The sequence below is a fragment of the Helicoverpa armigera genome, chromosome 29 (assembly GCF_030705265.1).
Source record: "Helicoverpa armigera isolate CAAS_96S chromosome 29, ASM3070526v1, whole genome shotgun sequence".
Taxonomy (NCBI): domain Eukaryota; kingdom Metazoa; phylum Arthropoda; class Insecta; order Lepidoptera; family Noctuidae; genus Helicoverpa; species Helicoverpa armigera.
Window position 1 is genome coordinate 757983 of NC_087148.1, and position 23633 is coordinate 781615.

Consider the following 23633-nt stretch of genomic DNA (forward strand, 5'->3'; position numbering starts at 1 on the left):
TGTATTGAGGAATTAGATTGTAATAAATTGTCAGGTAAGAGACCGTGTAATAATGATGCACTAAATGAATTAGATAGAATGAGGAATATTCGGTAGGCATTTTCATTAAATACTAAAAACTAGAAAATAAAAAATCGGTAAAAAAAACTTTTAAGTTAAACGGTTTTATCTTATGTGCACTGAAAACTAGAAAATAAAAAAATAGTTACTTACCTGTCAGCCTACGTAGGTGGTCCCGGTCATATTAAACTAAAATAAAAACGTGGGGCCCATTAACTATTGCTGTAGTACTTTCTTCTAGAGGTATAATAGGTGTGGATTGCATCGACTTACTATAATCGTAACTGGAGATTTTGACAATCAATAATCAGCCGTAGCGGCTTCACCAGCGAACGCCGAGCTCATGATCTACCAAAGTATAAAGATATGCTTTGCCATAGGTAGGATTTCACAGGGGCCCCACGTTTTTATTTTAGTTTAATATGACCGGGACCACCTACGTAGGTTGACAGGTAAGTAACTATTTTTTTATTTTCTAGTTTTCAGTGCACATAAGATAAAACCGTTTAACTTAAAAGTTTTTTTTACCGATTTTTTATTGTACCTTTATAAGTTTGCATGAAGTGTATAATTATACCAAAAAAGTAGCATTGACGTTCGCTTCTATAAAGATGAAATTATCCTTATAATATAAAAAAAATATATACAACTATTGAGTTTCCATAAAAAAATACAGTCGTATAAATTTTTTCAGAAAAAGTTTTCAAAAAATTCTCAAAGCCTAAAATACTCGTCTAAAATTCTAAGTACTTTTTAGTTTTTATACAAAATCAAAACTTTTACTTCGTTAAATATAATAACAGCTAGAATCTAAGGCACTAAAATACACAAAAAAAACTATTTATCTAAAATCTAGTTTTTTTTTCATAATTAGTTAAATATTTAATTAATACGAGTTTTACCAAAAACGGTAAAGCTCTGCGTAAATCGGTGGAGAACAGTCTTTTTTAAAAATTCGCTGTTTTTTTTTAATTATTTACTTTTTTATTTATTTATTTCGGTGGTTGCTTTATTTTTTATTTGCATACTTTTGTGTAAGAGTTTTTTTAATCAGCTTAAAAATACAGAATAAATATTTTAAGTATTTTTACCAATACTGATGAATTATAGTAAAAAATGGACGAAATCAATATTAACTTGTTAACGACAAGCAGATTTTAAAAATCAAATAAAAAGGCAAAAAAAATCTGAACCAAAACAAACATTATTTTAGTTAAAAAAAATAGGAATAATTTGCCTCATTAAAAAAATCCTCATAATTACACATTATTATGGATTTTCATACCCAATCCACATTAAAATGTATTTTTAAAATTCAAGATTGATATCCAACCTTGAGGGATTCATAAAAAATAATGTTTTATCTCTAAACTTTCTACACAATATCTAATTGTTAGAAAAGGTACAAAAAATATACATCGTTCTATTATAAAAAAGGTGGGTATCTACAATTAATAACAAACTGGGAAAAATAATTTTCACATTGCACCGCGCTCCGGTGGTGTCGTATTGTCGTCCCATCGCGTTATGAGAGTGAAGGAATAGTGAGTGCACCTGTGTCCAAGCTTATGTGCGTGCACTATAATATGTCCTGCGCAGCTGGTTGATGTTCTTATATGAGAACAGCCGCCGTGGCTGAAATCGGCCTTGGACTTATGAAAGTAAAACGTTCGACCGCGCGGTCTTGCGGTGTTTATATAAAAAGTTGCGGATTTTATAGACCAATGTATTTATTTTATTTGATCCGTTTCAACGCATATCGCAGCGGTGCGCGGTGACATATGTAAATAACTTTAAGTAGTGTTACTAGCATTTAAAATAATGTTTTTAGACATGGTATTTTTAACTATTCTTCAAAATGGTGTAGTTTTACAATATGGTAGATTTGTCATTACTTAATATTGATAATTTTCATACCAGAGTACAGAAATTAAAATGAGGTGCATATTTTTTAATTTTAATATTACAGTCTCTGGTAAAGTAAGGTTGCTAATCTGAAGTTAGCTTCTAGTGACTGCGCAATACTCACAATGTATAAGCAAAATACTATTGCGCATGTATCAAACAGCCAACTTCAGAGCAGAATAGTTATTTGATGAATACTGTAGCATTTCATTCGTACATTTTAACTATTACAAAATCACTTGTAGCTAAATTCGGGACGGCAAACTCATTTGATGAGAACTTTTGAAATATTGTATTAAATATATTATGGAACGCAAATAAAGAATTGAATTGAATATTTAGGAATTTTGCATTTTGTGAATAAACAAAAAAAATACACCAATTTGAAAAACAGTTACTAACAGAGTTGTAGTTTCTTGCATTGCTAAAATATTTTATTAAAAAAATCCTGTACATACTAAAAACACTATAAACAATGCTAATGTATATTTAAATATTAAGTTGTTACCAGTTTGTCAATACAAAAGTGTATTATATCTAAAATACAGTCTTATTATATCAATTCTGCTGAAAAACTCAAAAATACGATTTATTTTTTCCAACAAGCTATTTGACTAAATTAATACAAAATGAGTGAAGAGTAAAATATAGTCCTATAACTTTTATTTCAGTTAAATATTGTGCATTTTACTTTCTATGTGGCACACTGGTACTCAGCTGCATCCGGTTAGACTGGAAGCCGACCCCAACATAGTTGGGAAAAGGCTCGGGAGATGATGATATAATTTGAGAAAAGAACAACGCATTGACAATTTAAATTAGGCACTTTACATTTTGTATTCATTTAGTCAAATGCAAGGGTATTAGAAATTATTATAATTTTATATGATATCAAGGTTTTAGAATATTTTTGAGTATTTTTTCAGCAGAACCTAAAAAATACAAAACTAAGCTAAATTCTCATCTATAACTAAATTATTACTATCGTCTAAGGATTCACTTAAGTCACTATTATCACATTCTTCATCATAACTCCTCATAAAACTATTCATATTTGAAAAACTTACCATTAGCTGCTTTTCAAATAGATTCGAAGTGAAAATATTTCTTTCCATAGTATTTTTCAGGAGATTAGCAAGTATAGGATTTGATTTTAACATCTCCGGCTTGATAGAATTGAGGTCAAAATTTTCTTTGCCATTCAAATTTTGGTCATTCCGATGGGTTCTTTTGTGAAGGATGAAAACGTCCGGGTCTTTGAAACATTTTGAACATTCTTCGCATTGGTATGAAGTTTTCTTCTCTTGGTTGCTATCGTGGTCCATTCTAGTCTGGGAGTCCGGGTTGGTTTGGTTGTTTTCAGATGTTTCTGGGTTGTTTTCTGGTTTGGGTGGAGCGGTGGGCGGTGTTTCTTCTGTTGATAAGGGTAGTGGAAGGCCTGTAATGGGTAGTTTATTTTTGTAATTACGGTATACAATTTTGATTGATGAGGATGATTTCAATGACACTTGGCAGTAATCTAGCTTATTATCAGAATAACATATAGCCTACTTTTATCCGGATCGGGGATGTAGTTCCCTCCGAAAGCGGTTAAAATCTCTGGCAGAAGCTGGTAGTTAAACAACTCATCTAAATATTCTATCTACCCCAAGGGCTCCGAAACTACTGAAGCAATTTGAAGAATTCTTTCACTGTTGGAAAGCTCCACTCTTTCTGAGTAACATCAGCTATATTTTATCCTAAGTGAAACTGCGAGAAAAACACTAGTATATTCTATTTCTTTTTTAGATTATAAGTTAACCAACACTACTGAACCGATTTGAAAGATTCTCACACTTTTGGGAAGCTAGCAGAGGTAGACTATATTTTTTCCAGGTTCAGGAACTAGTTTCCTCGGGTAGCTGGTGAAACAGCTAGTTTTAATTATTGAAATAACTCACCATTAGACAAATTAGCGAGTCCCATAGCGTCCTGAACACCGGCTGCCTGCATCGCCAACATGGTCTGCATGTAGATAGCCTGCGCTAACTGCTGGGCTTGTTGCTGGAACTGAAATGTGGGTGAGTGAGTTGGGCTAGAGGGTGAGTGAGTTGGGCTAGTGAGCAAGTGTGTTGTGAGGGTGAGAAAGTCAACAACTATTCCCAATGTACCCAAGTATTATCTTGAAAAGAAGTGGAGAAATGTAATAATATATAATATTTATATTTGTTATGTACTGCTGTGTGTACGTTAGTAAATAAATGTACTGTTACATCGGGTCTTAACAATTCTCCTAAGTCATCGTTATTATCTTGTTGTGTCCAATTAAATAGGACCATTTGAGCTAATTATAACTTCTTTTTAAAGTGTTAAGTATAGGTATTCAAATATTTGTATATTTATATAAATTTGTTTAATAACTTTTTAATTATATCTGGAGCTACAATGATAACTTTATTGGTTTGAATATTTGAGCTTAAAAATATTTCTTGTGAATGAATTATTTTATACTGACTCAAAACTTGGCAAAGTTATCTACACAGCCTCATCCTCCGAGCCTTTTCCCAATCACGTTGGGGTCGGCTTCCAGTCTAACCGGATTCAGCTGAGTACCAGTGCTTTACAAGAAGCGACTGCCTATCTGACCTCCTCAACCCAGTAACCCGGGCAACCCGATACCCCTTGGTTAGACTGGTGTCAGACTTTCTGGCTTCTGACTACCCATAACGACTGCCAAGGATGTTCACTGACAGCCGGGACCTACAGTTTAACGTGCCATCCGAAACACAGTCAATGGTGTCTAAGATATACTTAGAAAGTACATACAAACTTAGAAAAGTTGTATTGGTACTTGCCTGACCTGGGATCGACCCCGCGCTCTCATACTTGAGGTTGGTTCTTTACCCACTAGGCCACCACGACTTCCCCACATCGTTATCTACACAGCCTAATGTAGCTAATTATTTATTGTAAATGCAGTTTCATTATTTTCTAATATTTTCATTGAATATGGAAAGTCTGTAAACATGTCTAAATAATATTCAGCTAAATACACACACTCATACACATGATGAGCCAAGTGAGTTGGTGACAGTGAGCATAAATGAGTGAGTTCATACCTGAGGATTCATCACAGGAACATTATCAGGCACCCAGGCACCTGACTGTCTTCTAGTGTAAGGCGCTGGTGTATCTGAAGGCAGATTCTGTGAGGGTATTGCATCTTTACGGAGAGTACGCCATTGTCCTGGAACATAAGTTTTCAAGTTTATGAATGTGAAATTGCTGTTTTGTTATTGTAGGAACTCTTTGGGAGAATGAAACTTTAAGGCTTTTGATATTTGAACATTGTTATTTTATATTCATGTGTGTAGACATGTTTTTTTTTGTAAACAACGTTTTATTTCCATTGTCATCTAGTTATTACTTCACAAGTTATGTTTTTACAGTAGAACTTTAAGATGTAATATGTTATGAAGATAGGTGTACTAAACAGAGTGTGTAAGAAACTTCTTTGGGATGGAGTAAAGCCATAGTATATTGCAAGTGTTAATGTTAACACAAAACTAACTTTAGAGTCTAACTTTCAAATAGGCTTAACTAAGTGCATATTCATGAGAAAATCTATGTGTATGTGAGCAATATATATTAATTACAATGTTCCAATACATCCAAATGTATCTAGTTAAAATGTAGAGTATGTGTAGAAGTAAAACTTTTAATTAGCTAACAGAAATATACTCTGAATAGCCTATACCTTTGAAAGCAAGTCATCTTTATCTCAGACTTACGCACAGCTTACAAAAATATACAACAGACCAATAACATGACTTGAAAAATCTTCAAGAATTCTCTTAAAGATGAAATTTGTATTTAACTTATAATACTATAATTTTTTGAATTGGGAGATACTGGGGCAGTGGCTAGTGTTACATAAAGTGTGATTAGTATATGCCAGTATTATAGAATAATTTGGTCAACTGACCTATTATCGTAGGGGCAGATTTAGTCTACAATATTCAATTTTTTCATTTGTGTAACTGGGTAAAATTGAGGCCATTCATCAAGTAATATAAAGCTTTATTCCTGAATACTGTAACTTACTTTATCATTCCTAAATGTATTGCATGGACAAAGCCCAGCTTTGGCAGCTAGGGCAGGACCTAGTCTAGCATTAATAGACAACAAGATAACATGTATGCAACGTTTAATGTTATTTATTATCACAATTCACGACTGCAACTCATCAAAATACCCAGCGTTCGATAGTAAATAAAGTTTCGTAAACATAACAACATATCGTAGGTACTTTCATTGTAATGTGGGAAAAAATGTCGTAAAACAACAAGTTCGAGTTAATTTCGCAATTAAGTACAAGATAAACGCTTACGACCAGTAGGTTTATAGCTAAAACTCGTAAATAGTAGGTATGTTTGGTCGGCGTTGATAAAATCAAACGTGCGAATAGTACCTACCCTTATTTTTTCCAGCGCTTGTTATCGTGTAATCCTCTGGCTTGAAATGAAGGCTGCATACTTTAGAGTACTTTGTATAAGGTTTCCCTCGTTTAAGTATATTATTCCACAGTTTAGCAAGCTCCTCATCTCTGGGAAATTGATGGAAAGAAACGTTTTTAGCCTTCCCAGCCATGGATGTGCATCGCGGCACGGTGCAGTAGTAAGGCATCTTGTTAGCGCGAAACTCGTCCAATCACACAAATTAACATATCTAAGCAATTATACTGTTATTATAACAGTTGTATTTTTTTATAGAAAAACAAACAAAACTTCGCGCATAAACACCAAGCTCCGACATTTATCAAAATTTGTAAAAAAAATAACCGGTGTTGCCAGTTTCTGAAACGTTTTAAATTTGTCTATGATCGACTAAACTAAGTGGAATCGATTTTATTTGAATCGAATTTATTAGTTTTTAATTTATACAGTAAACTAAATATGTTGTTACAAGGTTATTTTTTTACACTTTTGATTGCAGTTGAACTCCAGCATTTAAAATATTATACATATTATGAAGAGTTTCAAATGCCGAATATACTAAAAACAAAAATAGTCGATTTTTCCTTATCACAACGATTCACTACTATATCGCGTTCAGACGAATAAAAGCATCGCCGTCAGTCGGAAGTCTATGGTCATTAAGAGTGGCCATTTTTTCACAAAAAAAGTGGGAAGGGAAATATAGATGTCAAATGTTTCAAGGCTACGCTGTGATGATTCCATTTTTTTCCAAACCAACGTGATAACGTTTTCAACAAATAAAATAAATAACATATTAGTGTCCGGGACGAGAGGTTACAATCCAAATCGATGTGTTGTGTTCGTTCCGCCGATTGTAAACATTCATAAGTTTCGGAAACCAAATACGAAAGAAAGATGGGATATTATTGCACGGTCCCTCAATGCACGTCGCTTGCCGGCAAAACGAAAAACGTGAAATTTCATCGGTTTCCTCGTGACGTTACTATGGCAGACAAGTGGAACTTAATTCTGAAGAGAGGCAAGCCGTATACGAAGTATTCAAAAGTCTGCAGCCTGCATTTCACCCAGGCCGATTATAACGTCACAACTATGGGTAAGAATAAAGGTATTTTGGGTTTTTCCATCTCTGGTAACAACATTAATAATATTTCCTTCGCCGATGACTCATAACAGTTTCACCAGTATATTTGTTTTGCTTTTTAGAAGGGTCACAATGCATCTTGATGCGATTAACCATACTTTTTGCTTTCGGACTTCGATGTAACACGATTTTTATCGCTATTGTTTTTTTTTTGCATAATTTGGACAGATAATGAGCAATGATGGAGTGATTTGGTCAGAAAAGTCTGTAAATAACTTTTTTGTACAGTTATTTCATGTTGCAAACTTCCAAATGCATGTTTTTTTTAAAGAATTTTAAATTCCAATTGTAATCTTACTGGTATGATTCATGTAACCTTTTAAAACCTTGCTAACATAATTTGTTGGAGTCGGAAAGTTTGTGACTAATAAGAATCAACTTTGACCATTCATATTTTCATTGTTGCTCTCAAAATAAGTTTTATTATTGCATCACTCTACACTAAACATTAAAGATTACAACTGCAATAATATACCTTAAATCTTCTCCTAAGTCTAATATACAGGGTTACTTGTAAGTAAACACACAAAAATCTGCAAAAACGAGACTTGGAACTGATAATAAAAATCTTGAAATTTGATTATCTTGAAACGGGTTAACTTTTACCCAGTGTATCCCATGGTCAAATTTGTCTGTTTTGACCTATACTATCACTTCATGAAAGGATGCGCACTACTTACAAGAAACCCTGTATATTAAGCTGAAAACCACATCAATATCAGTTCAGCTAAACTTGAGATAATCACTCTCAAACATTTAACCATACATACAGGTTAAACTGAAAACATCCTTTCTTGAAGTTGCTTAAAAAGTTTATAACTGATTAGTCCTTTGACTAATCATCTCCAAATAAGTTTTGTAATTCCAATTACTCTAATAATTACATAAAGACAAAAAAGCTTCAAAAATACATATACAGCTTAAAATATAGTTAAAATTCATAAAAACTGAACTGTAGAGTTTTGGTATTAAAATAGAAAATTAACAGAAACTAAACCAGTTGGTTAAGATAATTTATGCTAATAAGTCCATTTGTAAACTATTTTGAATGTTTTTAAAGTTAATTTTTAAAAATGTGGTCAATTTATTGCATGTTTCATGTCCAGACTATGGTTTATTTTTCCAAAAAAGATAGAACTAGAAGTTGTATAGTTGCTATTTTTGAACCTATGTTCATTAAAGGTATATTTTAGACACTTTTATGTACTTTTAATCAAAACAAAAGAACATTATCTAAGCAATGTGTGGTTGTTTCGGTCTTCATAGAAAGAAGTTCAATTAAAAGAGACTTCATCCTACTAATATTATAAACGCGAAAGTTTGTATGTATGGATGTTTGTTACTCTTTCACGAAAAAACTACTGAATGGATTTTAATGAAACTTTACAATAATATAGCTTATACATCAGAATAACACATAGGCTACAATTTGTAAACATATTGTTCGAAATACTAAACCTGCGCAGACAAAGTCGCGGGCACCAGCTAGTACTTACTAATATTAAAAAGGCAATAACTGTATCTATGGGCTTTTACTCCAATACTACTGATCCAATTTCAATGATATACAGTATAGGTACAGACAGTCTAGAACCTGAGAAAGGATATAGGCTATTTTTATTAGAAGTAGTTTTCTTGGGACACAGATGGTATACAAGGCGTTTAGTCGTCGGCTTCCAGTCTAATTGGATGCAGCTGAGTAGGTACCAGTGTGTTACACGAATCATTTTGCTGGGTACCTTAAACAATGCCCCTTTACAAGACAGGTTGTCAGACTAACTGGCTTCTGACTACCCGTAACAACTGCCAATGGTGTTCAAATGACTCTCACTGTTTCTGATTGTTCTACTCTTGAGAAGGCTGTAGTTGTCATACTGTCATAGTCAAATATGTTGATTGAAAGTGACCTAATTAAATTAGCACTTTTTCATATCAATTACATACATTAGATAAAACTCCAATAATTATCCTTTTACTGCTTTTTAAGGCTGGGTTTTAGAATCTATCACCTGTTTCACGTAAATGTCGGTCCTGCTTGTGATTTCTCTCCGGTGGTGTCGGATTGTCGTCTCATCGCGCTATGAGAGTGAAGGAATAGCGAGTGCACCTGTGTCCAAGCAAATGTGCGTGCACTATTATTTGAAATCAGACGCCGTCTTTTGTCTCCTAATTAAGTTTAGCTCCGTGTTTAATTAGCCAGTAATATTTCTGAAATAAAAGTCGTGGTGGCCTAGTGGGTAAAGTACCAACCTCTCAAGTATGAGGGCGCGGGTTCGATCCCAGGTCAGGCAAGTACCAATGCAACTTTTCTAAGTTTGTATGTACCTTCTAAGTATATCTTAGATACCATTGACTGTGTTTCGGATGGCACGTTAAACTGTAGGTCCCGGCTGTCATTGAACATCCTTGGCAGTCGTTACGGGTAGTCAGAAGCCAGTAAGTCTGACACCAGTCTAACCAAGGGGTATCGGGTTGCCCGGGTAACTGGGTTGAGGAGGTCAGATAGGCAGTCGCTTCTTGTAAAGCACTGGTACTCAGCTGAATCTGGTTAGACTGGAAGCTGACCCCAACATGATTGGGAAAAGGCTCGGAGGATGATGATTTCTGAAATAAGCCGTTTCAAAGACGCCTCTTCGTATTTGTTCGTACAAATTTTGTCTAGAAGCTTTGACTTTCCGAAGTTGGCTATTATTGCCTGCGCAAGAGTAAAAATTGAACGATTTTATTTGCGCATGCGTCACGCGTCGTACAGCTAACTTCAGATCGTAGCTAACTTCACACTCGCACACTTATTTGACGAGAGCAATTGAGCGCATGAGTAAATAAAAATGAATGGCAATTGTTTATAATCTAAGCTTACATTAGATTAATTTGATTACAGGAGCAATCTTATCGATCCAAAATGATTGTATTAGTCTTAATTACATTTATATTGACATTTTATAAATTATGAATGTACAATCGTTGATTTTTATCTGACCAATGTCTGAATTTTAGATACTTTAATCTGAAGGTCAAGTCAATTAAATAATTTGTTCTAAGCATGAAATGGACATTATTTTTGCAAGTATTTGGCCTGTTTCCGGTTTATTCCGGTGCCACAAACTATAGATAAGCCGAACGGTTGCCGCACGGAAGCGATCCGACAAGAAAAGTTCGTGTGCGTATTAAACTATAAAGCTGGGTACTCACTTAGAAGTGTAGCACGTAACGTATCAGATACGGTATCATCCTGCAACGGGTACGGCTCGTCCACGGTCCTCACGAGCACACTGCGAGCCGCCTTTGTGTTCGCAGTGAAACCGCCACTCGGCGGGTCACTGCGAGCTTATAGCGCTCCACGCGCGAGCGGCTCGCAGCGAGCTCGTGCCTACGTACTCACTTCATACCGTATCTGATACGTTACGTGCTACACTGCTAAGTGAGTACCCAGCTTAAAATGTTGCTCAACTGTTAAGAGCCAGCTGAAAATCAGTGCTGTGCTTTAGACATGGGAAAAACATATCATTGAAAAGAAAAGATTGATATGTATCTTTTGATCACTGGGATATGTATCACTCTTTTGTATCTCTATATCCTTTCGTATCCGCGAGTGACATTGTACTGTTGCTCAGAGTGACTCGCTTCGTTCAATTCAATCCAATGTATCACTAAATCAGTAGGAACTAAGAGTGATAGATTCGTTTAGGATAGATTGATTCGTATATCAGTTTATAATATTTTTAAGTTTTTTATTTTTAAGTTTTTATTTTTCATTTTAAATTTAAGGTTACGATTTATGTAATTAGCTGTTAAAGCCGTGTAAATCGAAAAAATAAACAAAAATAATGGTCAAACACTTATACTCGGTATCGAGAGAGTGAGTACATTCTAAGTAGGGAAGTGCGAAAGAGATGTCTGGACTTTCCGATGAGAAACCGTGACGCGAGCCGCTCAACGCTGTGTGTGCGAGTGCAACACAGATACAAACGGACGACGATTGAATGAGTTGTTAAAGATATACTGATACATTCGGATTTGAACTGATACAAAGAGTGAGTGATTAGAACGGAAAGATATATATCTTTTTTATCTATCACTCCTGAGTTACCCATCTCTACTGTGCTTGCATGCACAGCGTTGAGCTGACTGAGTTGTCTCCTGCTACACATCATATTCTCGTTCTGTGTGTTGTCCTGTAAATGTAACGTGTTTGTATAGCAAATAAATGGTTTAAAAGTATAATTTGAAAAAGCATAAACATTTTTAGCGTTTCGTACCCAAAAGAAGAAATGGGACCCTATAATTACGACCAGATGCACCATTTAACTATAACCATAACCAAACACATATAGATAATGATACGGGACCCTTCATGCGCGATTCCGACTCGCGCGTGGCCTGTTTTATATCTGCGTAAAATTTTTGCAAATCACAATAGTGGTATGTAATGTAACTTAATTCCGAGCACGTGTAAACAACAGAATTTATCTAATACTAATATAATAAAGAAGAAACATTTGTTTGTTTGTCCCTAAAAGCTCCGAAACTACAGAACCGATTTTAAAAATTCTTTCACTGTTGGAAAGCTACACTCTTCCCGAGTAACATAGGCTATATTTTATCCCGGTACGGGCAGTAGTTCCCACGGGACGCGAGTGAAACTGCAGGGAACATTTAGTTTTTTTCTTATCACGTTTAATGTATCCTATGGTTTCCTCCGATAAATGGGGGATTTCCCTAAAATTATGCAATGAAATATAAACAATAGGAGTTGATTAATTAATATTAATAATAATGGATTATTATTTTAATGTTTTTACTAGGAAATTCATATTGTATTGCCGTTTAATAAATATTTTATTATTTATATTTATCAGGTTTACAATTTGTCGCTGTTTCGTAAGTTAATGTGTGTCGTTTTAGTCGTTTACGAGATTAATCCGAGCAGACAGTCAAACTTTTTTAAAGTGCTGATTCCTTTTTTGCAATTTTTTTTTTTTTCAATATTTCTTGCTATCTAAGGCGCGGTCAGTCCTTGGATGGGTGACTATCTGGTCATATTTCATAATGAGTTCCTCCGCGTTTCGGAAGGCATGTCAGATAGGCAGTCGCTCCATGTGGCACACTGGTACTCAGCTGCACCCGACTAAGACTGGAAGCCAAAACCATTAAAGTTTGAGAAAAGGCTAGGCAGATCATACAGTCACTAGTCCCGAAGCCCAGAACTGCAAAGATATTTGACGAGCCAAATAAATAAGCACATATAGATATATCAGTGTGTACGTTTGTGTCCAATTTATGTGGCTACCTATGTATCTGCATTTTTATACTACCACATTCTAATAATATTGAATATTTTTAATTTTAAATCGTTGAGGAAAACTCCACTTCCTATCATTTACCTGCTATATTAAATATGCTGCGAAATTAGATTTTAAATTAATGACTAATTAACGGGTTTTCTCAAATTCTTTGAACGGATGCTGATATAATCATGTTTCATATGTATGTAATAGCTTTATACAAAACTTAATAAATGAATAGCTGATTCCCGCGGTTTCACCCGCGTCCCGTGGGAACTACTGCCCGTATATAGCCTATGTTACTCGGGAAGAGTGTAGCTTCCCAACAGTGAAAGAATTCTTTCAAATCGGTTCTGTAGTTTCTGTAGCTTGTTGTTAAACTGACAAACAAATAAAAAGGTTTCCTCTTTATTATATTAGTAAAGAACATAGAAGTATAAAATAGATATAGACTAACTGCATACCATGGTTTCACTTGCCTCCATGTATCCTGATAATTTTGTCCTTTACTCCCAAATTGACTTTCCAATAGTCACTGTTGTCGTATACTTTGGCCAGGTGCGGGAAGAGGTTTCCACGGGACGCCGGTGAAACGGTGGAAAACTCCTAGTAAAGTCCTATTAAGGAAAAGACTAGCCAGATAAAGAATTGAGACTACTTTGGATTTCTTATACTTACAAGAGTTAAACGCATTTGAAACAACGTGAATTTTGACCCCTAAACTCGAGTCAAGGTTGCATAGTATTTTAATATGAACTAGTTAATAATCTGAACAGTTTAATATTCAGACTTTACTTTTTTTACCCGACTACGTCAAAGCTGGAAAGGTTATGATTCTGTCTCGCGGATTCCGATCATAGCCCGATGGGACGGTGTCCATTTCGACCGCGCGGCCACCTCATAATTTTTGATGAAACTTTGCCAGGAATTAGTAGTAATTTGTTACTTTTCACTCCTCTTTTCCTGAATTTGTTACAAAAAAAACCAAGCCGCTATGACAAAGAACAGTTGGCCGCTAGAACCGCCACTTGCCGTAGTCATCGCCCGTGATTACTCAGAAACTATACAATGCAGATAGACGAATGATACATCAAAAGAAAGGTCTTAATTTGTTAAATTTGTTACAAAAATAAAAAAGGTCAAAACGTAGATATACAAAAAGTTATGCAATGTTAAGTTTTCAGGTTATGAGTAGGTAAGTATATCACCGTAGGCACCAAATTAATAGAGGCTAATGTGTATAGAAAATTAGTCTTTAATTTGTTACAGCGAAAAAAGACAAAAAAATACTAGAAAGCAGGTTCAATAATATGTTAGAGTCGATTTTAGTTGGCCGCGCGGACGGCAATATGCCTAAAATACAATTTCGTTTTTCTCGTTATTAAAAGTAGGTTTTAGCTTAATTAAAGTACTAGTCGATGGGTAACGTAACCTAGTTTGAATAAATATAGCGAATTTAACTGCAGCATTCGTATTTTAGGAGATATTTACAAAAACACAGTGGTATGAAACTGTATGAGAGTAGGGTGTCCATGCATTTTCACATATTCGAAATTTTCGTTATTCACGTCTTATTTTTTTAGGGAGAGTGCATACTTTATAAAAATCAAAGTCACAAATAGATTAAAATTTCTTTATTTACAATCAACACAAAGGCAAACAAATCAATTGTTTGCCTTTGTGTTAACACAATGTGTCAAAAATGTGACACAGAGTTGAAAGGTGAACTTAAGCTAGGCGAGATCATAACATTTGATTTAAACGGAGCTGCATACTCAGTTTTACTCACTGAATTGCCGAATACTCTTAGCATTAAGGATAATTATTATTTCTTAGTTGGTACTATAGAATTTATATAATAATAATAATAATCTTCCACGCCGATTTCGGCAACGGCGACCACTTCGACCCTAATGGCGTGCGTGTGCTCTCATGTGGCTGGAGTATCCAATTTTGTGCGTGAAAGTCCCGCGCACACTGCGGACATGTCAGGGTACCAGCCACAAAGTTGTAGTTGATAGCTACAGGTGGTCGAGCTTTCAACTCATCTCGTTTGGCATCCAACTTAGAAAGCCGGCGTGCTTCAAAGTCAAAGACTTTGGCTTTAACGCGGCTTCTCCAGTCTCTGCGGTTGGATGCCAGATTCTCCCACTGAGACGGTTCAATGGAACAGCTTTTCATGTGGCGCTTCAGCACATCCTTGTATCGCAGCAGCTGTCCGCCACGTTTCCGCTTGCCCTCCTGCAACTCGGAGTAGAGGATGCGCTTGGCCACTCTAGTATCCGGCATGCGCAGTACATGCCCGCACCAACGAAGCTGTCTCCTCATGAGGTATGCTTCAATACCACCTACATTGGCTTTCCTCAACACTTCTGTGTTACGCACACGATCAAACCAACGGATATTTAATATTTTGCGCAGACATTTGAGGTGGAAGCGGTCTAGTTGCTTGATGTGGCGTCGGTACGATGTCCATGTTTCCGCTGAGTAGAGTATACAAGGCAACACAACTGCCATATACACAGAGACCTTTGTGGATATCTTTAGGTCATGGGAGCTGAAGACCTTCTTGTCGAATTTGCCGAAAGCAGCGGCTGCAGCACCAATTCTGCTATTGATTTCGGCGTCAAGGTCGCACTTTGATGTTACAATGCTCCCCAAATATCGAAATTTATCGACCTGCTTCAGCACATCTTCACCAAGCATAATGGTCAGTTCTTGACGTCCGTGATTGTCTAAAGACATCACTTCTGTCTTTTTGATGCTGATTTTTAGACCAAATGTACAGCACTGCTTGTGAAGGTTCGTGACTAGCTGTTGCAGGACTTCAGGGGATTCAGCCACGAAACAGAGGTCATCTGCATACATAATGTCCTGTATATGTGCATAGGACACCTTTGTGGTCGCCTTGAGTCTATTCAGATTGAAAAGTTTGCCGTCAGTCCGATAACGAATACGAACTCCTTCAGGAGAAGAAGTCAATACTTCCCGGACTACAACTGCGAAATATAATGCAAACAATGTGGGAGCCAGGACACAACCTTGCTTCACTCCACAGGTGACGGAGAAGAAGCTCGATTGGTCATCTTCAACCGCTACACAACATTGCATGTCATCGTGCAGGAGTCGCAGGAGTCTTATGAACTTCTCTGTACACCCCAACTTTCTCAGTACCTTCCAGAGGGGCTCGCGAGGGACGCAGTCAAAGGCTTTTTCCAGATCAATAAAGCAGAGATACAAGTGCTGTCCCTGCTCTCTACTTTTTTCCTGGAGTTGACGGACTGCGAATATTGCCTCACAAGTTCCTCTGTCTGGTCTGAAACCAAATTGGGTTTCCGGCAGAATCTTTTCAGAGAGGTTCCTGAGGCGGTTTAGAAGTACTCTGGCGAAGACTTTTCCAGAGACAGAGAGCAGTGAAATACCGCGGTAAGAACCTGGTATAGAATTTATACCAGGCCCAAAAATAGGCCACTATAAATGTCATTTTTAAATAACAATAAATATTTTTGTTACGACGACAATTCTTTTAAAATTGAAATAAGTAGGTAACCCCTCTAAGAAAATATGTCTACATTCTGTGTCACATATTTTCGTGTCAGTTAATTTATAAATATTATGTTAGTTTATGAAGATTTTATATTTATCTGGTTGTCTTTTATTACTTGATTTGTTTGCCTTTGTGTTGATTGTAAATAAAGAAATTTTAATCTATTTGTGACTTTGATTTTTATAAAGTATGCACTCTCCCTAAAAAAATAAGACGTGAATAACGAAAATTTCGAATATGTGAAAATGCATGGACACCCTACTCTCATACAGTTTCATACCACTGTGTTTTTGTAAATATCTCCTAAAATACGAATGCTGCAGTTAAATTCGCTATATTTATTCAAACTAGGTTACGTTACCCATCGACTAGTACTTTAATTAAGCTAAAACCTACTTTTAATAACGAGAAAAACGAAATTGTATTTTAGGCATATTGCCGTCCGCGCGGCCAACTAAAATCGACTCTAACATATTATTGAACCTGCTTTCTAGTATTTTTTTGTCTTTTTTCGCTGTAACAAATTAAAGACTAATTTTCTATACACATTAGCCTCTATTAATTTGGTGCCTACGGTGATATACTTACCTACTCATAACCTGAAAACTTAACATTGCATAACTTTTTGTATATCTACGTTTTGACCTTTTTTATTTTTGTAACAAATTTAACAAATTAAGACCTTTCTTTTGATGTATCATTCGTCTATCTGCATTGTATAGTTTCTGAGTAATCACGGGCGATGACTACGGCAAGTGGCGGTTCTAGCGGCCAACTGTTCTTTGTCATAGCGGCTTGGTTTTTTTTGTAACAAATTCAGGAAAAGAGGAGTGAAAAGTAACAAATTACTACTAATTCCTGGCAAAGTTTCATCAAAAATTATGAGGTGGCCGCGCGGTCGAAATGGACACATGGGACGGCAATCCGACACGACCGGAGAGAGATCAGGCGCAGGACCGACATTGATGATAATGTCCTTCTAACCGATTATCGGCTACGGCGGCTGTTCTCATGTAAGGAGATTAGCCAACTACGCAGGACATACTATAGTGCACGCACATTTGCTTGGACACAGGTGCACTCCCTATTCTTTCACTCTCATAGCCCGATGGGATGGCAATCCGACACGACCGGAGAGAGATCAGGCGCAGGACTGACATTTACGTGCTCTCCGATGCATGGGTATATCAATCACCAACTTCCAGACTCCGGGCTGCTTTGTGAAAGTTTCTAAAACCCATGAAGCGATTTCGGAAACTGTCTTGTGTAAGACAACTATGACAACAAATACTGAAAACTAGAATAAAATCAATATTTTGGGCTTCCATACAACAAACGTGATTTTTTTGCTCATTTTTTTTATAGCGATAACGGCAACAGGTAGTTGCGGTTCTATAAATAATGGTACGGAACCCTTCGTGCTCTAGTCCGACTCGCACTTGGTCGTTTTTTTTTTTATAATTGATGACTTTAGATGACTTTATTCGGGGGGCCAGTTTGAGAACTTTTTAGGTAGTTTACTATGAATGATAGGAAAAATATGTTCATAATTTCGTTTTAACACAAAACTATACGTTATAACTTGCTTGCATTGTTTTTCGAAATTATACTAAACAATATCTACAGATTTGTTTCCCGAAAATAAATTTGTTTTTTCCTTGTTAATTCAATAATGTTTTGCGTCAATACTTTTTGGGTATAACCGTGTTGTTCGTTGTTTTTCTATATAATTTACCTGGATGCTAATTATAATATTCAGGGAAAGTAGAAATTACTAAATACGGTGAAACTACATAAAATAGGTAAGTACTTTACGTTATCATCTGCCTAGCCTTTTTCCCAATTGTGTTGGGGTCGGCTTCTAGTCTAACCTAATGCAACTGAGTACCAGTGCTTTACAAAGACCCACTGCCAATTCGATCTCTTCAAGCCGGTTGGTTGTCAGACTTACTGGCTTCTGACTACCCGTAACGAGTGCCAAAGATATTCAAATGACAGCCGGGACCTGCACTTTATCGTGTAAAGGCTTTCTTATGACCAGAGCGTCAGACTTTTACTGACTAAAACCCACCATGTTCCTTCTCGAGCTCGTTATGTACCAGGACCGCGGTATCTGCAAAACGCCCACCCTTCACCACTTTCTATGTGTTTTTGCTGGGAAGAAGAAGTGGTGCAACAAACTCCCTAGCAATTAAGGCCTTTAATACAAATTATAATGGCGTCCACGGCCGATTTCAGCCACGGCGGCTGTTCTCATGAGCCAGATGCGCAGGACATATTATAGTGCACGAGCATTTGCGCAGACACAGGTGCACTCCCTATTCCTTCACTCTCATAACCCGATGGGACGGCAATCCGACACGACCGGAAAGAGATCAGGCGTAGGCCCGACATTTACGTGCTCTAATACATAAATTATATAATTACAGGGTCAGACCTCTGTACCCAATTAATAATGATTATAATTTGATTGATAGCAACTTACACACAGGGTAAATCCTATGGTAACTGTTTATCCTTCGATAATATCTGTTTTGTTATCAAATCAATTAAAAATCGACCACTTAATGACTGATTGATGACTAATTGATGTTTGCGGTTTTACCCGCAACCTAAAGAAAATGCGGAGTCCCGAGTAAAAAGTGCGTCTATATCAAACGGGATGATTCTCAATATGTACGACATGTAACGTTCAATGCACTAAACCTCAAACATCCCAAATGACTTTTAATTCAATTGATCATATTCTGAAAGAAAAAAAATACATAAAATAAATAATTATTCTTCTATCGGTCCTATCGGCAATTTTGATCATTTCATTGCAATGTGCTTGATCACAAGTTAGAGAAAAATGAATTAAACGGCTATCTAATGATGCCCTCCTAGCCGATTATCGGCTACGGTGGCTATTCTCATGTAAGGAAATTAGCCAACTGCGCAGGACATATTATAGTGCACGCACTATTCCTTCACTCTCATAGCGCGATGGGATGCCAATCCGACACCACCGGAACGCTATTTAATATAAATAAAATAATAAAAATGTAGGTAAATAAAGAGGAAAGATTTTCATTTTAGACTCCTTAACTATTTAACCGATTTGAAGAATTCTTTCACTGTTGGAAAGCTACACTCTTCCCGAGTAACATAGGCTATATTTTATCCCGTTACGGGCAGTAGATCCCATGGAACTCTGATGAAACTGTAGGAAACTGGTAGTTTTAATATGAAAATATAAAATTTTGCGATTTTATTTTATGACACTATTATGGATTATAGCTTTCCAGACTTTATTGATTATGCCGTATTTAAATAGACCTCGATCAAAGATAAGACTGATACGAATGTCAAAAAAAGTATGAGTCACAACTATAATCTAGCCAAAACATTACTTATGTCATATTATCATATCATTTATATTATCACAAGTACCTTTAGTCATCTATTTATCATTCTTTATCGCAATCACAGACAGTTCAGCTGTTTTCGACTTGGCAACAGACATACTGACTGATGTTGTGTAATATGCTTTTTTAGAGAAAAAAAAAAACCTTATCGCCTGCCCCCGTTTTGCAGAAAAACAATTGTTACTGATAACATTATGGTAAGAAATAAAAATATACTTTTGACGTCATAATTCGGTGTTTTTCTCTGTAAAATATTCCAAATTGTTTTATTTGTAGACATGACTTATCATTTTTGTTTAAGTAGCGACTCAGTCAAATACAAATACGTAATAATTGAATTACAAATCGACATCTTGCCGAAAAACCTAGCTATTGGTGAAAACTTCATGAAAATCTAGTCAGTAATTTTTGAGATTATCGTGACCAGACAGACTTTGTTTTGTATGACGTAGTGATTCCGACTTTTACTAGAATGCAGTTGTCCTTGACATCATACCTATATTTCTATATTAATATAATAAAGAGAAAACATGTCTTAGTTTGTACCCTGAAGCTCCAAAACTACTGAACCGATTTGAAAAATTCTTTCACTGTTGGAAAGCTACACTCTTCCCGAGTAACATAGGCTATATTTTATACCGGTACGGGCAGTAGTTCCACCGGGATACGATTTTTACCGCGGGAAACAGCTAGTAGGTACCTATAATACGTATTTAATTTTTGTAGTCATAATAAACACGAGCTTACAATGCCGAATTGTTATCATGTCAAAAGTATGATTTATAACATTTTTTTTGAAAGATTATGATACTGTTGAATGCTAATTTTAATTCTTTAAAACACCTAATTATTCGTATTCTTAATTACTTGGTCTTTTATCATCATCATCATCATCTCAGCCATAGGACGTCCACTGCTGAACATAGGCCTCCCCCTTAGATCACCACAGATCCCTGTTGGAGGCGACCTGCAAAAGGTATCTAGTTACCTGGTCTTTTATGGATACCGGCAAAAGATTTCTCCTGCGATTTGTGTTGCGGAAGAAAGTGTCAGACTGATACTGAATTAACCTCTCCATGTTCCTATAGGAGCACATAGTGTATTAGGACTGCGGTTACCCAAATAAACAATCCTACAATAGTTGGATAGAGTCTACAAAAATGTAGACTAAAATTAATGCCTAAAAACGTGTATATCAAACGTCCTATCCAGATCTATCTATCCGATCCAGGATAGACAGTAGACGGTCCTACAGGTGGATGATCGGTTTTATCTTACTCCATGTAGTAAAATTAAAGTAAAATATTAGGTGTTAGAATTTTTTAAAAACTAGCCCGAAGTCTAGAAGCTGGTGTTACACCCCCGTGCCTGAGAGGGCACGTAAAGCCGACGTCCCTAAATGCTACTCAGTAGCAGTCGTTGTTACAATTCCACGTCAGAGGCCGTCAGGCGGATTTGAGAAAACTCTGACACTGGGGCTTGTTAGGTGATTAAACCTGCATTCCTTCTGGAACCCTTTGTGTACCAAGATTGATAGAAACCTATCAGGCACTTGAACCAATCTAGACTCCACTTAGAAATTGGTACCGCTCTACCCCTAACTGAAAATTACCCACAACGTTCATATGTATAAGTCATACCCAGTATGAATAATTTATAATTTCTCTATTACCAGTAATTTTCCTTATCCGTTCTTGCTTGCAGTGAAAACCCAATTTGAATAGTATTTGATAGTATTTGCCTGATTATTGCTATCCTTTTTATTACCTGTCCTTCTCCCAATTTTGTTGGTGGTCGGCGCAGCATGTCTTCTTACATATTTCTCTGTCTAACGTCATTTCATAAGTGACAGTCTTTTTGGCTATATCGTCTTCCGCCAAGAATGTTACTTGTGAGATGACGGCAGATAGAAGAGTATAGAAAGAGAAAAATCTCCATTAAAACAATTTCTAACATTGGCAATTATGAAAATTATTGCCCTGTCTACGTATTTATAAGTCCAGCACGTGATAGTGCGCGAAATAGCCAAAACGCGTCCCATAGCGCGTCGTCACAGAGACAAGAAAATATTTTTTTTAATGACTTTCGCTCAGAATTTTGTCAGTTCAATTACACATTCTTCGGGACGTCTTGAGGTTTTGCGTATTTAACGTTTCACGATCTATAATCCGTTCCGTTGGAACTACTTCGCGTATCGAAACAAAAAATACCTGTAGGCTTCTTCGATAAATATGCTATCTGACACTAAAATATTTTTCTTATTTCCGGCCAGTAGTTCACACAAACAAACTCTTCAGCTTTACAATATTAGTACCTAAAGATTTCAAAATAGATTTATGCCTTTCAAATCCCCGAAACTATTGAGACACGAGTTGATATCGAATTGAATGATTGATTACTGCTCTTTGTAATCGGTTTAATAGTTTTATCAATGTTTATAATATCTGTATTAATCATTATCTCTGGGTTTTTCATGTTTGACAACACTAGGCTGTAAAATTGAAAATATTTAGTACCCTTTCCGGTTTTTTGAACAGTCGACTCTAAATCTGATTATTTCTGATTAGGTATGAATCATCACTGATTAGCTTCTGCCAGCGTTTTCACCCGTTTTCGCGAGTATACTACTTCCCGTACCCATACTAAAAGTAGCCTATATGTTATTCTGAATAATAAAGTCTACTACTGCCGAGGTTCATCAAAATCCATCCAGTAGTTTTTACGTGAAAGGGGAACAAACATCCATACATAACTAACTTTCGCATTTATAATATTAGTAGGTTTTTGCGCCTACAAAGTGATTTTCCTCATACGGCCAGTTTCTTCATCAAAAGTTAAAGTTATGGCTAAAGTTATGTCTAAAGTAAAAGTAACGGTCAAATTAGTTTTTTCAAGGCTAAAGTGACAGCAAAACTAATAGAAAAATTTAATTTGACCGTTACTTTTACTTTAACTTACTTTAACTTAAACTTTTGATGAAGAAACTGGCCGATAGAATTTTTAATAGTAACAGCTACTTTGAAGACATATTATTTTATCTAACTCAAAAACTTTAATTAAATTAGGCTGATAAATCAGCACTTTTCAAACGTCAAAAACAAAAGACAGCCCCCAAAACGCCCGCCCTTCACCACTTCCTATGTGTTATTGCTGGGAAGAAGAAGTGGCGCAACAAACTCCCCAGCAAATTCTATCATATCATTTAGTAATTCGTTGAAAAGATCTAATTTAGGAATTAACTAAGTTCTCAGGGTTTAAACAAAGAGCTTATAATTGTTTCTTGAAATGATTTGCTATTGTTTTTCAAGAAACACGTCAGAGGCCGTCTGGTGGATTTGAGAAAACTCTAAGACTGAGGCTTGTTAGGTGATGAAACCTGCAAATCACCTGATTGATTTCTAGGACCCAATAAATCGGCAGTTTCATTAGTCAGTAGCCAGAAAAGTTGATATCCAGTCTTACCAAGGGGTGTCGTATTGCCTGGTTTCAGTCGAAGAGATCAGATAGGCATTTGCTCCATGTGGCACACTGGTACTCAGCTGCATCCAGTTAGACTGGAAGCTGAGACTAACATGGAAAAAGTATCCGATGAGTGCGTAGTCAGTCTGCACACATCGGATTCCTTACCATTATCACAACACATGATTTTTTTTTTTATTGTATGGGACCCTTGTAATACTTATTTTGTTCTAGTTATCATTTGTTGTTAAAAGACCTATTCTATTATAGCGGCTTGTTGTTATAACAGAAATACATCATCTGTGAAAGTTTGAACTGTCTCACTGTTACTGTTACAGCCTTTTATCGTCC

At 36.1% G+C, this 23633-nt stretch overlaps 2 protein-coding genes and 1 long non-coding RNA gene across 4 annotated transcripts in view; 1 reads left to right on the top strand and 2 right to left on the bottom strand.

The window, feature by feature from the left end:
- Window positions 1-2452: 2452 nt before the first annotated feature.
- Window positions 2453-6765, bottom strand: LOC110381913 (THAP domain-containing protein 11). Its single transcript, XM_049851093.2, has 4 exons — window positions 6420-6765; window positions 5064-5191; window positions 3906-4014; window positions 2453-3403 (listed from the first exon to the last, which is right to left on the bottom strand). The coding sequence occupies exons 1-4, from the start codon at window positions 6628-6630 to the stop codon at window positions 2913-2915; spliced, it is 939 nt and encodes a 312-aa protein (XP_049707050.2). The 5' UTR covers window positions 6631-6765; the 3' UTR covers window positions 2453-2912.
- A 288-nt stretch (window positions 6766-7053) lies between these two features.
- LOC110381915 (uncharacterized) overlaps window positions 7054-23633 on the top strand; it is a 44262-nt gene continuing 27682 nt past the window's right edge. Inside the window, exon 1 of one of the 2 annotated variants that reach the window (XM_064042613.1) lies at window positions 7054-7548. In XM_064042613.1, the coding sequence (XP_063898683.1) occupies window positions 7338-7548 (211 nt within the window). In that variant the 5' untranslated portion in view covers window positions 7054-7337. The remainder of the gene's footprint in view (window positions 7549-23633) is intronic. The other variant, XM_064042614.1, reaches the window with a different exon arrangement.
- On the bottom strand, window positions 14107-14714 carry LOC135119086 (uncharacterized). Its single transcript, XR_010277975.1, has 2 exons — window positions 14546-14714; window positions 14107-14501 (listed from the first exon to the last, which is right to left on the bottom strand). It is a non-coding gene; the product is annotated as an uncharacterized LOC135119086 (long non-coding RNA).

What these genes read in the sequence shown, in the direction of transcription:
- LOC110381913 (XM_049851093.2), bottom strand. Translation starts at nt 6,630, where the DNA reads ATGCCTTACTACTGCACCGTGCCGCGATGCACATCCATGGCTGGGAAG. An exon ending in TTCCTGTGATGAATCCTCAG is followed by an intron (nt 4,015 to 5,063) that starts GTATGAACTCAC and finishes CCCACATTTCAG; the next exon opens with TTCCAGCAACAAGCCCAGCA. An exon ending in ACTCGCTAATTTGTCTAATG is followed by an intron (nt 3,404 to 3,905) that starts GTGAGTTATTTC and finishes TACCCATTACAG; the next exon opens with GCCTTCCACTACCCTTATCA.